Here is a 14,798-nt window from a genome sequence, read left to right as displayed (position 1 = left end):
TATGAAGTTATAAACCAGCGGTGCCATTTGGGCAGGTAAGAGTTAAAGAGGGCAGTGCTGTTTGCGGTCGCACCTGGGGCGGCGAAAAATCCCGGCGGCAGCCAAGCCCCTGGCAGTGCGCGACCCCAGCGCTGGGGAAAGCAGCCACCGCATCGCCTTGAACAGTGAGGCCCAGGGGGGCGGGAGGACGGATCCCGGTCTCCTAGCTGAATAACTGTGTGAATCCATCTTGGACCCCCGCCCCCAAAGAAAGCACCACAGGGCTGCGAAATAGGACAGGCGCCGGTCGCTGAATTGTGACGCGTACACAGGCACTGCCCCCACAGCCGACAGCCGGCCCAAGAAAACAAAACGCATCTGTCAAAATGAGGCAGACAACTATAGAAATCCCGGTGGCACAGCTCACCAGGCAACAGATAGAGAACCTGACAGATGAACAGATAAGAAACCTGTCAGAAGCTCAGTTCTGGGCCATTGTTATCAGGTGGCTTACAGAATTCACAAAAGAGCAGGAAAAAGATAAGAAAGAAGCAAAAAACATTCATAACGAAAGGAACAAAACCACATACGAGACAGATGGTGAGGAAAAAAAATCCAGAGTTCATTTCAACAAACTGGAATATGGAGAAGGAACAAGCAGTCAACCAATGCAGCGAGAGGAAATGGGAAGCAACAATGAGAGGATCAGAAACCTCTGGGACAGCTATAAAAGGCCCAACATAAGAATCATTGGTTTGCCAGAGAGTGAGGAAGATGAACTAGAACTTGAAAAATTGAGTGAAAATATAATAAAGGAGAACTTCCCAGACTTGGGGAAGGGAATAGACTTGCAGGTCCAGGAAGCAAGGAGAGTTCCCAAGAGACTGGACCCAGGGAGAACCACTCCAAGACACATTATAATCAAAATGTCAAAAATTAAAGATAAAGAGAGAATCTTAAAAGCAGCAAGAGAGAAGAAAAGAATTATATACAAAGGGGTCCCAATTAGACTATCAGCTGACTTCTCAAGGGAGACCCTACAGGCAAGAAGGGACTGGCAAGAAATATTCAAAGTAATGAAAATCCAAAACCTACAACCACGAATACTCTATCCAGCGAAATTGTCATTCAGAATAGAAGGACAGAGAAAGTGTTTCCAGGACAAAATAAAACTGAAAGAGTTCATTAGATCCAAACCACTGTTATATGAGATGTTAAAGGGACTGGTTTAAAAAGCAGAAGCTAGGGAGATGAAACAAAGGCAAACTAAACAGGCAACGAGAGTGGAAAAGGAACTGTGGGTACGGGAAGCATATTGGGGGGAGGTCAACAGGGAGGGGGAGTGGGGAGAGGGAGGGAGATGATATAGGAATTGGGGATCAAGGTAGGAGGGAATGGAATAGACGGAGAGAGGTTGGGTGGAACTGTATGCACAACTAATGGACATAATCTAAAAGGGGGGGACAACTGGAGGGAGGGGGGCCACCGGGTGGAGGGGAGCAGAGGGAAGGGAAATTGGCACAAATGTAATATTTTAATCAATAAAACACATTAAATCTGAAAAAAAAAAAGAAAGGAAAAAATAAAGTGAGGGAAAGAAAGGAATTAAGAAGGATGAAGGATTGTGAAGGAGAAGGAAAAGAAGAAATAAAGGAAAGAGACTGTGCATGGCATGGGAATGAAGGACATTGGAGTGGGTAACTAACTCAAGAATAAAAATAGAAGTAGAAAAGAAATAAGAAGGAAAAGTAAGCATATAAATCTTTAAAACATTGTAAATTTTAGACCTAGAAGCTGCAGTCACAGGAATAAGCAGTGCCAAGCTTGCTATCTCCCCTGCTTTCTCTAGCCTTTTTGAAAGTTGTCAAGGTCACTGAATAATATAAACAGCCCACTTTAGTAAAGAAACTAGTATAAATGACCATGGACATGGACAACGAGGTGGGGATTGACTGTGGGAGAAGAGCTGGCTGGGTGGAGGGAAGCAATGGGGGGATAAGTGGGACAACTGTAATAGAAAAACAACAAATAAATAAATAAAGTAAAAAAAAAAAAAAAAAAGCCCACTTTTAAGCACATTAAAGGAATGCAGTAATCACCAAAAATAAAATTGTTTCTCTTTCTCTAGCTTCAAAGCAGGAACAGCTGGGCACTCTACACTCTCAACACCCTCCCAGGGAATAGCTGCCACTGTTTAACCCCTTAATTACAAAAATAGGCTTGTCTCTGCTTTACTCAAAGAAAGTCCTTGGTTTGTAACATCATCAAAATGCTATCATTCCAGCAAAGGCCCTGCTATTGGGTGTCTCTACAGTTTTACAGACTCAAAATCTGGTTTATAAGTTATTATGTAAATTAACCATTTTGTACAAGTTTACTCATTACAGGTTTGTCTATCCATCTGATAAGCCCCTACACCCACTCCCACCAGGGAACCAAGTCTTACTGAAGACCTGAAAGACTCAAGGCCCTGAACAGCTGCTGGCTAAACAATATACTGGTCTCTATGACATCCTGTTGCAGACCCAAATGGATCAGGAAATCCTAGCCTGACTCTCAGCCACACCTGACCTCTGCCTACTGGAAGCCAATAGCAGGAGATAGCCACCATGCTCAAAATATCCAAATCAGTACAATTGTTGGTGAAAATAAAAAATGTGTCTTTTATTTTACAGAAACAAATGTAAGGAACTTCTTGGCCAAATCAATATTAGTACACATCTGTTCTAGCTACTTAAAGCTGACTTGGAAAGAATTTCCTGCCATTTTTCCTTGATATTCTTTACTCTAAATAAACAAGTTAATATTATCAACATACTCCCTCTTTGATATATTTATAGTTTTAGTGATCTCTTGCTTTTGAAGTATTTAAAAATATGTAAGAATAGAACATTTTAAAGAACAAAATAGTGGTGGTGAATCTCTAAGAAGCACCATTTCTCTTTTCATATGTTCACATCCTAATTATGTTGAAATTTTAAGCTAAAGGTCAAACCTGGCCATTTTTAAAATCAGTTTTGAAATGGGACAGTTATATAAGGAAGTCAATTAAAATGTATATTAACTTGCAGCCCTCTAAAATCCACTCAATTCCATATTATTCATTTTTCTCAGAGCTGCAACATGCAATAGTATGGATGACTCATCATACTCACCTCTGCAACAAGCTCCATACCCTACTTGCAAAATTAATATTTTGTTTTCATAGACTGAAAAAGATTTTAAAAGGGGATAAAATGGGTGTCTCCAGAGACCTTAGTAAATAAATAATTTGATAGTGTTACATGACCCATATTTTACTGACACTCCCTAACCTTTCTATCAAGCACAGATATTACTTCCTGTTGATGTTCCATACAAATTCAACAAATGTTGAATTTTTAGTTAACTTTATCATATGATATTTAGTCCACTTAAGATTATAAACTTCTTAAAAATTGGAATCATATCTTCTATGCCTTTATATCCTTTCTTTTTACCTCCTAACAATACTAAGAATACAGGAAGTACTAAATATAAATATTCATGGAATTGAATCAATAAATTTAAAGTAAAACATACCAATATCAATTATTAACCTCAAATATTTTTATTTTAAAACTATTTCATTAAAGAAAAATTTAAAAGAGAGAATCAGCCCTGACTAGTGTGGCTCATTGCCTGGGCGTCATCTGGAAAAGCAAAAAGCCACTGGTTCCATTCCCGGTCAGTGCATAAGCCTGGGTTGCAAGTTTGGTCCCTAGCTGGGGCACACATGAGAGGCAGCTGATCAATGTTTCTCTCTCACATCAATGTCTCTCTCCCTTTCTTTCTCCCTCCCTTCCCTCCTCTTTAAAAATAAATAACTACAATCTTTAAAAAATAAAATAAGAGAGAGAGTCAGTGAAAAAAACAATTCAGCAACATTCCAACCACTTAAAGACAACCAAGATTTTGGTTTCTATTCCTAAATTCTTGGCTTAAAAATTAATTGTACTCATTGTGTGTAATATTTTGTGTCCCTCCTTTTTTTTGCTTATTATATTTAATAATCACTTCTGTGTTTTTATGGTGAGCTTTTTTATTGTTAACACTGTATAATGATGCAGAGGACAGCTTGAGCCTCTAGGACAGTGTGATGGGTCATTTTTTTGTGTCCTTTTGATTGGGCCAAGTGTTGCACATATTAAACATTATTTCTGGATGTGTCAGTGAGGGTGTCTCCACATGAGATTAGCATTTGAATCAGTGCATTCAGTAGACTACACTCCCCAGTGTGGATAGGCATAATACAATCCACTGATGGCCTGAATAGAACACAAAGTCAGAGGAAGGAGGAATTCAAATCTGCTTCTACTTGGCTGATTTAGGAGGGACATCTATATTCTTCTGCCCTTGGACTAGGATTTATACCATCCATCCACTCCAATGGTCTTGCAGCTTTCAGATAGCACATCATGGGACTTCTTGGCCTCCATAATCATGTGACCCAATTCCTCATATTTGTGAGTAATGAAAACTTACTTGATGTTTAAAATTTGCATTACTTTACTATTGAAGAGAAATATTTTTTATGTTTATTGAGCAACTGTATTTTCTCTTTCTTAAATTTTTTCATACTTTTTGTCCATTTATCTATTGGACACTTCATTTGAATGAACCAATTACAATTGCAACTTATTTTTAAATTTTTGTAAAATAAAATACAATCTTGTGACTTTTTTCTTAAAATAGATGTTATCAAATTAAGGAAACCACTAGCCAAATGAAAGCACATTTTATAATCACAGAAAGAAAAGTATAAGCAGAAATAAATGTTTGCTCAAATATTGAATTGATGCCATCTAGTAGAAAATTGATTTTAACTTCTCTCTCTCTCTCGATCAGGGCTTCCCAAATTTCAATGCCCCCAAATCTGGTATTTATGGGATCTTATTAGAATATATATTCAAGCCCTGACTGGTGCGGCTCTGTTGGTTGGGCATCGTCCCACAAAGCGAAATGCCACCAGTTTAATTCCTGGTCAGGGTACATGCCTGGTTTGCTTGTTCTATTTCCTGGACCAGATGTGCATGAGAAGCAACCAACTGATGTTTCTCTCTTTCTCCCACCCCTTCCCCTCTCTCTAAAAATAAATAAATGAAATCTTTAAAAAATTCTTTAAAAATATATATATTCTACTCTCCTTTGCCTGGAGATTTGTAACTCAATGTATATGTTGGCCCAAGAGTGTTTCAACATTATCCACATTGGTAATTATAAAAATTCCATGTCAGTTAAAATCAAGGTACCCATTGGTACCTTGTGTTTTCCTTTTTTGTGGATGAAGAAGGGGCCACCTACTAAACCTGATAAGCTCAGGGAGGGCCAGTATGAAGAGCCTTGCAAACTCAGAGACTGAAAGCAATCACATAGGATGGTCTGAACATAAAAATCCCCAACTATAAGAAGGTCATAGCGGTTAGATACATCTTAGGCCTGTAGCTTCTTTGACCAAGGTCAATCTTTTTTTTATTTTCCATCTAAGATAACAACATACTTTGAAATGTCAGAGTAATCCCCTTTTTGCGGACCCCCTAAGGGTATAACTTCCCATCAGAGCATGAGACCAAACAACACTTCCTTTTTAACTTATTGCCCACATACCATCTGTATGTGCTATAAACGTTAATTATTAACTACCCTGTCCCACCAATGCAAAAGGATGTAGCTCTCCATTTACCTTTTATCCAATTTCAGATATTTCCCTGCTTTGCTTTGTCCCACCTTCCTAATCTACAGCCAATGAATTTCATGTGACCCCCCCCCCCACTTATGTCTCCTCCTTTGGTTCTAATGTATATAATAAGCTGTAAAACAGTCATTCCCCAGAGCATCTTCTCAATCCATTGAGCTTTTTCTTCCTGGCAATCGTCAATTTGGCTCAAATAAACCCTTCTAAGACTTTTTCTTAGGCTGGACACTCTTTCGTCAACATTTTTTATTAGAATTTTCCCCAACTTTACCACAAGAAATAATTTTGCTGCTAACATACAGTCCTTAGTGTAGTCTGGGCCAGCCTACGTTAACTGCTTTACTTGTATTATTTCATTCAATCCTCTCAACAACTCTAATAAGGTAGCTACTATTATTATACCATAGGCGTAACTTGGATGATTTCAGGTTTGGTCCCAGACCACTGTAATAAAGCAAATATCACAATAAAGTGAGTCATTCTATTTTCGCCAGTGGAAAGTCTTGCCTTCAGCTTGTAAAAAAAAAAGACACCACCTGTGAATTGCGATAAAGAGAAGCACAATCAAAAGAGGAATATTTGTACTTTACAGATGGTAATATTGAGATAGAGAAGTTAAATAGCTTCCCAAAGGTCACACAGCTAGTAAGGTACCTTAGTCCAGAGAACACCATGTTATTGCATGCGTGTGCAGGGCTCTGAGATAGGAAAAATAATAGTCATGCCAACAGTAAAAAAGGACTCATGATTTTACAATTCTATACTGTCATCTACATTCAGTTTAGTATACTACATGCAGAAATGAGTTCTATTCCTTAATTACTAGGGGCTATCAAGGGAGATTTTGCTTTGACATTATGCAACTTAATATTTACACAATTTTATGCCACACACTCAGATGTTCCTTAAATGTTGGTTGGAGATTTTTGGTACTATAAATTTGATTTTCAATACTTTGCTGTTACTCTCCATTTCAGAGAAGGAAAACTCTGATTCCAAAAAAACCTCCGCTGCCTTGCGGCATACCTCTTCAGGGGAAAGGCTAAGGGAGTAAACCCCGACAGAAAATCCGGAGCCGGAGTCCCTAAGGCGGTTTGACGTTGTAGTCAACACCGGCAACTCCTGCGGCGCACCTGAAGCCAAGCTGTATTGACTCCGTCTTTCCCTTGGATCCTTCAGCTGCGAAGAGAGGGGGGGTCTGCTGCATGGGCAACAGCAGACCCTCCATATCACCCTGCCCAGGCTCTGTAGCTTCAGCTCCACTGGAGAGGACACTCCAGCATCATCGCAAGATGTCGATTCAACACGGGAGGAGACAGATACCGTGTCACTCCCGGGTCGGACTGCACAGCCATTCTCGGCGGTGCAGATAGACTCTTAAGAAGCTACACCATCGTCTCTCGAGACTGATGGCTGCCGACGACGACGACTCTCCATTTCCCCCCAATACTTAACATAAACTAAACTGATCTGCTTTAAACCTTCTATGTGCAGTCAAACTGAAACTAATTTATTTATAACTAGTTAGAAAACCCAGTTGATAGGGATCTGTCAGCCTGGCCAGGCAGCTGAGGCTAATGAAGCTGACCTTACTCATGGGTGTCTATTCCTACTCTACAGGAGCCAAGGACCTAGGCCTGCCCAGCCTGGCCTGAGCCCACTCATTCTGGCAGAAGTCAAGCTATGCTTCCTCAGACCTCACTAAAACATATCGTTTCTGTTATTCGCTCCCTCCACAGGACCCAAAGTATCAACTAACTATAAACTAAAAGATTAATTCCTGCCCTAGTAGGAAATAATGTGAAGGTAACATAGGAACTTTACAATAGTCCCTCTCAAGCTTACATTCCTAACAATGACTCTATGTTCAAATCTTTTAAGCATTAGTAAACAAAGAGCACCAAATAACATAGTGGAGGCCCTGGCTGGTGTGGCTCAGTGGACTGAGAGCTTGCCTGCTAACTGAGAGGTTGCTGGTTGATTCCTGGTCCGGGTTCCTGGGTCAGGACTCCTGGGTTGCCGGACAGGTCCCAAGGTGGGGGTGTGCGAGAGGAAACCAATGGATGTTTCCCTCGCACAGTGACATTTCTCTCCCTTTTAAATAAAATCTTTAAAATAATGTAGAGGATTTTAAAAAATAGAATGAACAAACAATATAAACATTTCTCAATTTATTTTTACATTGCTGAGTGGAAGACAAATTTGAAAGTAATAATCTTATATTTGTATCTGTATATCCCTCACTCCCATCCCTACGTCCCAGGAGCTCAAACTGTGAAATGGCCAAGCCCAATGACGCAAAAAAGGTTCAAGTCAATATTCAGCAAAACGAAGGGGAGAAAAAAAGGTGACTAACAAAGAATATTCTAATATATTGAACTGGGAAGACTAGGGAAAATAAAAAAAAATAATATTATATAGTCATTAATTTGTCCCTGGTATATTTCTAAATGCTCTTTGAATGCATTGCCATATTTTAATACCTGCAAGGGGATTTCTCAAGGTATAAACAATTATTAATCTTATACAGATAAGGAAACTGAGCAGTTAAGTCATTTGCTGGAGTCATACAGCTAGTTAACTGTGGACCTGGAACCAAGCTGTTAGGCTCCAGAGCCCGAGCTCTCTTACCTACTACAGGACAAAAGACCACACCTGTATCCCTCCTTGGAGTCAGTGGCAAACTTGGTGCGAAAAATCCACAATGGATTACCCCTTTAACTAATGGGCATTTGCCTGATCACACAGTTATTTAGACTCTGGCTGTCTCCAACTTCACTTACAGAAGTAAATTAATTATGCAACTGAATTCAAAATGAGTCCCACAGGGTAAGAGTATGGACGTCTTAGAACAGTAAGAGGAGGAGGGTATTCTTTTCAGGGTCTTAATTTTTTTTTTTTTTTTAATGGAAGAAGAAAAAGAAAAAAGCCAAACAAAGTTGCAGGAACTGTGATATAGTAAACATTTACCTGAAACAAATTAATCCTTTTAACACACCCAATATGACAAGAGTGTCTGAAATCTCAGTTTGTAGGTAACTACGTAGTTCCCAAGCTAACACTGCGAGACTCTGACAGTCAGGCCACTGGCTTCCAGGCAGCCCGCGATATGCCCTGGTGAAAACTCAGGCACCCCAATTTAAGCATTGTTTTGTTCGCCACGCGTAAACGCGTTAGAACCACCACCTGAGGACACTGGCTGCAAACCGCGCTCTAATCACCCAGCCGGGCCCCGGGAAGCGCAGTCGGGCCAGGAAAGCCCTCGGAACCCAAGCGCTAGCTCCCGCCGGTTGGGACTGCGTTTCTAGAGCACCAAGGGGCGGGGCCTGGGCGGCCGGCTGGAGGCGCGGGGGTCAGCTTGAGTGGCTGGACCTGGCGGAGGGCGGTGGGGGGCAGACGCCGGCTGCCAAACCATGCTGAGTGCCGCGTGCGGCAGGCTCGCCTCAGCGCTGCGGAGGACGTGCGCGCTGCCGTCTGCGGTCGCCCGTAGGGGCCTGCGCCGGTCGGCGTCGCGGCGGTCGGCTGACGAGAGCGACAGGGCCGAGGAACCGTCCCGCGCCTTTGACCCGGCGCTTCTGGAGTTCTTGGTGTGCCCGCTCTCCAAGAAGCCGCTCAGGTGAGCTTCGTCAGCTGCGGGTTTCCCTTCGCGGCCTCCCGTTGCGGGAGGGGGCAGGTGCACCGCGTGGCCATATACAGCCATTGGGGAGCCTTTCCACCGCGGGCATTTATTTTCTGGGGGCCCGCCGGCTCCCGCGCTCCTCCCTGTGCGGCGGGAGAGCGGGCGGACCGCAGGGGAGCCGAGCCCCAGGCCTCCCAAACCAAACCTCCGACCTGCAGGGACAGATCGAAGAGTTTCTAAGTTTGCCCCTGGCTGTGCAATAGATCCACCGTGGGAACCTTTTTTAGAATGCCGATTCCTGGGCACCACCTGAGGTGGCCAAAACCGAAGGTCTGGGGGTGGGGCCTGAGCAATTCCTATTTCCTTAAAAAGAATATAAGTGATTCTAATGTACAGCAAGGTTTATGAAGCCGTGGGGTTCAGGACAAGTCCAAAGCATTAAGGTTTTTAAGCCAAGATGATGAATACTGTAAGATCCTTGTGAAAATGCCGTGTACAACTGATGCCTGCCGACCTTGAGCGCGTAAGCTTCCTGTGCTGCCCTTTGGCTTTTCGTTCTGGGGTAGCTGGTTTTGTAAAGGCCCCCTAAATCTTTAACTTAGAGTCCTTAGGATGGATAGCGCTACAGTTCCAGGCTTCTAAAACTGCACATGGACAACGCGGGTATTGCAGATTGCATATGTCAAACCCCACATTGTTTTTATGTGTGGTACCATCTTGGGGTGGTAGATTGCTAGTAATTTTAATTTTCATCTTTTTGCATTCCTCTGTCTAGATTTTTCTCATAACGAGCCTACTAAATTTTCTTAAACATTGAAATTATCATTTGTTCTACCTTTTAGCTAATTGTGTAACTAGCTCACTGCAGATTTTGCTTTTTTCCAGTTTTCTCATTTCTGTCCTTTCATCTTTCTTGAACTTTTATTTTTTCCCCAGTGGTTTCCTTCTAATGGATCAGTTAGTTTGCTCTCATGTATTCTAAAATGAGGAAGTTGAATTTTTCTCTAGTGTCCTTCCAGTAGTAAATTAACTGGGATCGTTTTGGGGCTGACCAGAGTAGTGAAGGACTAGTTGGATGGAAAGGGGAGATCTTTTCTTTAAAAATTTTTTTAAATTAAGGCATAAGTTGTGAAAAAGAAAATATGAGAGAAACTGACTAAAATATGAACAATTAGACATTCATTTTCTAAAAGAAATGATTTAATTGGCTATCAGTGCTTTTAGAATTAAAAGGAGTTTAATTCTGCTTTTCTGGAATTAACTTTGTCAAGAATTGGATAAATGGTGTTATTTATTGAAGATCAAGCTCTTCCAAGCATTTTGTTTTCCACAATTCATTTTTTCTTTTCCCCCCTTAGATTTGAAGCATCAACAAATGAATTGATTAATGAAGAGTTGGGAATAGCCTATCCAATTATTGATGGGATTCCTAACATGATACCACAGGCAGCTAGGATGATGACACATCAAAATAAGAAGCAAGAAGATATGGATCAACACTAAATCATAATTAAAAACAACAAAGACAACTAAATTTTCTTAATATTATCCACCTTTTAAAAAGTCAGGGTGGCAGGTAATAAGTGGGAGAGAAGAATGTTTCTTTCTCTTCCTACGTTGACTGTCCTTATTCCATTGGTCTCACTAGCAGGACTGTTCTACTCCGCCTCTGTGGAAGAAGACTTCCCACAGGGCTGCACTAGCACAGCCAGTCTGTGCTTTTACAGCCTGCTCTTGCCCATTACCATACCAGTGTATGTGTTCTTCCACCTTTGGACTTGGATGGGCATTAAACTCTTCAGGCATAATTAATGCAACCAGAGCCAAGATGGTATATTCATTAATGATAAGTCTTGAACATCTATCTCTGAAAGCTCAGCTGCATGGAAATACTGGAAACCCATTTAATTTTCAGGAAAGATGCTATACCTTGCTTCTGTCAGAGGTTTAGGACTATAGGAAGCTGCAGAAGCTTCTTTTATTATACTTTGGTTCTGCCCTTGTTTTTTTGAAGGCTCTAATTTATAACTGCTATATCAGAAGCAATATTACAACACAGTGGCTTGCTGGAAATGAACAACCCACCATTATCTAATGACTATCTCTTATCCCTTTCATCTAAAAGTTAATAATATGAAATCTTATGTTTGTCTTAAAAAGTCTTTGGTAAAGTCACATGTTACAGATAACTGAAATAATTCCAAAGGACCTATGTTGGAGTAGTTGTAGAGAAATCCGTTTGAACTAGTGTGATATAAAACTATAATAAAATGGAAATTTCATGGACTCACAAAAATTCTGAGTTGTCAAAATTACCTTCATTTCTTTTGTATCAAATGCTTACATTAATAATAATACAAAGTGTTGATACTTTTCCATAAATCATTTGGCAGGACTTTGTTTTTTGTTTTTGGTCATAAGAATGTGATTCTAAGGAGGGAACATGTAAAAATATTCTAAATTTTAAAGTGTAGGCTACTTTTAGAGAGGCACTTAATACCCAAATAGAATAGTTTCCCAGGAAAGGATTTACCTTTGGGGGTAGAGGTGGGGTGTTAGAAGTCCTGCTGATTGTGTCCTCTTGAGCTTAGAACTATGTTTGAACCACATTTCAGTTTTATGTTCCTGGCTTAGGAGACCAATTTAGCACTACTAAGGACATGAGCATTTGGCATATTAATAGTTCACAATTTTCCAGAGCATTAAAAAAGACTGAGGTTAATATAATAACCACTTCAGAGGTGTAACAAATATTTTAGTAGTTAGCTAAAGACACCTAAGAATTGAATATACTAAACTTAATTCTTACTAAAATCTTAAAGTAGTTTAACAGAAGCTTTAGACAGATTCTTCCTTATCAAAAGAAAATTAGAACATGACATTAGGTATATTTTTATATTGCATTATATCAGTACAAATCACATTTTTAAAATTTATGGCAATCTACAAATAACCTAGAAGGCTACAGAAATTTCCATTATTTCTTGAAATTATTTTTTAATTTACCTAAATCTCCCTGTGGTCGGTGTGAATGAAACAATTTTGCTGATAAAACAAACATTGTATTCTGAAGTCTATTTCAAGCTTTTCCAAGTTCAGCATTTTATCATTTTAGAGGAAACTACAAGTATACCCCTAGGGGAATTCGGTATTAACCCCGTCCTTTCACTAACCTAAGATGTTTATCAATCACTTATATAGTACAAATTACACTAGGTAGTTTTAAACATATTACACATAAAATTTAATTGTACAACCTAAGGGGTAGGGTAGGTATTATTAGCACTGTTTTACAGATAAGGGAACTGAAGCACAAAGAGATTAAGTAATTTACCCAGGGTAACAGCAATAACTGGACTGAAATTGAAACCATCTGGCAATGTGGCTTGAGTCTAGCTTCTTAATCAATATACATTGTTTGAGAAAATCTTTTATAAGAAACAATTAGGAATCAAAATTCTTGGGTTCAAATTCTTATTCAGGAGGCTGATGTCCTCATTGTTTTCCTAAAACATGGATTTACCTCTCTTCTAGCACTTTGTACTGTAATTGCCTTTTTCTGTCTCTTGTCTAGACAGTAAGTTTCTCAACATTTTAAATCTAATACTTAGCACAGAGCAGGCAATAAGCCTGAAACTTCCTGAGAGTGTACACAGGGCTCTGACAAGCCTTATAATTTTGGGCAGGTTACTTAACATCTCTGAGCCTCATATTTAGGGCTAGAAATCCTTCCCCTGCTGCTTTTATACAATTGTGAGGAACAAATTAAGTTACATGTGAAAGCACTTTGTAGCTAACTAAGCAATATTGACTACTGGAATGGCAGCACAAGGAACTCTGCAGACCAATTTCCCAGTGAAACAACCTAACTGGTGAAAATAATAAAACAACCATGTACAGTGTGGAAATTGTTCTAAGGGCATACAGCCTAATAAGAAAACTTAAGAAAATCTAAAACTTGCTAAGTAAGCGGAGTTTATGGCATTTGAACCACCACTCATCTCCTCTGAGCTCAGTAACAGACACTCCAGGAAGGTGCAGCCAGGAATACAGGGATACTTTTCTCCCGTCTCCTTCTAGTTGAGGATTATGTATCTTTTCAGGAGGTGCAGGCCACCAGCAGAGTAAAGGAAATTATGTGATTATAAAAGTAAATGCATATTTCCTTTATCCAGAACTGATTTGTAGAGCAACTATATATAAAACTATATTTACAATTGTATTTTGGAGTCTGTACCATATTGCCATTAAGGGCACAAAGGAAGTGGATGGGAGCAAAGCTGTACTGGAGTAAGGAAATGACACCAGATGGGTTAACTTAAATTCACAGAAACAAAGGAAAAAAAACAGAAAAGGGGCGTAAGATTTAATATAACAATGCTACAAATATACACTTGTTCTCCTTATCTCAGTTTGAGACATTAATTAGTTATAACAAAGTATTGTTGGGCAGTAACATGTAGATGAAATATGCGTAACAGCACAAAAAGGGGGGGGACTAGAATATTTGTTATTTCACTGGCACTCTTTAATAGATCTGCAGTTTTAAAATTTTCTCAGGCCCTCATACACTGCTGTTGGGAAAAAATGCTATAGCTTCATTGGTAAACGGTAGTCCCTCAAAAAGTTAGTTATGATATGACCCAGCAGTTCCTCTCATAGGGTATATGATACCTCTTGATTCCTTAGAGCCTCTTAAGATTATAATCCTTAGTGTCCTTATCTGCCATCACTGACAGGGATCATCTTTAATCACCTCATAAATAAGATCCTTCCTACTAGCTTTCTAAGTTGACAACTTCCCACTCTGAGGGAGCAAAAAAGGACTTGTCATGACCTACTTTCCCTCTTCCATTTTCTCACAATCCTGCAAAGTGGGCTTTTAAGAAAGTCTTAGAACTTCGGACTTTGCATCTGTTAAAATGAAAAGAATGATACCTACTTCCAGACCTGGTAGAAGTTTTAAGTGAGGCAGAAAATAAGAAATCACTTAGCATAGCCAAGTATAGTGGATTCTCATTACTATGTGTAGCTATGGGAGAAGGGCTTGTCTGCTTTCCAAGCTTTGTCCCTTTTATGAAATGCCATTGGAACCACTATCTTATGCATATGCCACTAGGTGGCACTTTTGAACCACTGACAACTAAGCACTAGGTGTGGGATAAGATGGTTCTGAGCAGGAGAAAAAGCATGTGTGAAAGAAAACACAGGAGACTGGTCCATTCAGGAAACAGAGTTACAAATGATAGAATGAAGTATGCTATGTATGCAGGGCTAACGGGGGGCACATCAGCAAGGATTTTGGAGCTGGTCTTAGTTGCCTAACTTTTCAAATCATTTAATTTGTGCAGCTGATAATCACGATGGTTCTTCTTTCCAGGAAAAAAGGAGAAAAAGAAATGCATTCAAAAATTACAGGGCTTTGCATGCTATGAAATCCTGTGATGTTGAGTTGCTTTCAGTACAGTAGCTATCAGTCATAAGTAC

The 14,798-nt window shown here is 39.9% G+C and overlaps 2 protein-coding genes across 2 annotated transcripts; both read left to right on the top strand.

Moving 5' to 3' along the window:
* Nucleotides 1-9,008: 9,008 nt before the first annotated feature.
* On the top strand, nt 9,009-10,814 carry PYURF (PIGY upstream open reading frame). The gene is made up of 2 exons (XM_090267931.1): nt 9,009-9,308; nt 10,670-10,814. The coding sequence occupies exons 1-2, from the start codon at nt 9,106-9,108 to the stop codon at nt 10,812-10,814; spliced, it is 348 nt and encodes a 115-aa protein (XP_090124057.1). The 5' UTR covers nt 9,009-9,105.
* Nucleotides 10,814-11,627, top strand: PIGY (phosphatidylinositol glycan anchor biosynthesis class Y). Its single transcript, XM_090267932.1, has one exon. The coding sequence runs from the start codon at nt 10,908-10,910 to the stop codon at nt 11,121-11,123; it is 216 nt and encodes a 71-aa protein (XP_090124058.1). The 5' UTR covers nt 10,814-10,907; the 3' UTR covers nt 11,124-11,627.
* The last annotated feature ends 3,171 nt before the right edge of the window (nt 11,628-14,798 follow it).

The sequence above is a fragment of the Furipterus horrens genome, unplaced genomic scaffold (genome assembly GCF_987537825.1).
Source record: "Furipterus horrens unplaced genomic scaffold, mFurHor1.1.pri manual_scaffold_2, whole genome shotgun sequence".
In the NCBI taxonomy this organism is placed as follows: Eukaryota; Metazoa; Chordata; class Mammalia; order Chiroptera; family Furipteridae; genus Furipterus; species Furipterus horrens.
The sequence above is the reverse complement of the archived record's forward strand: the minus strand, read 5'-3'. Positions and strand labels throughout refer to the sequence as shown.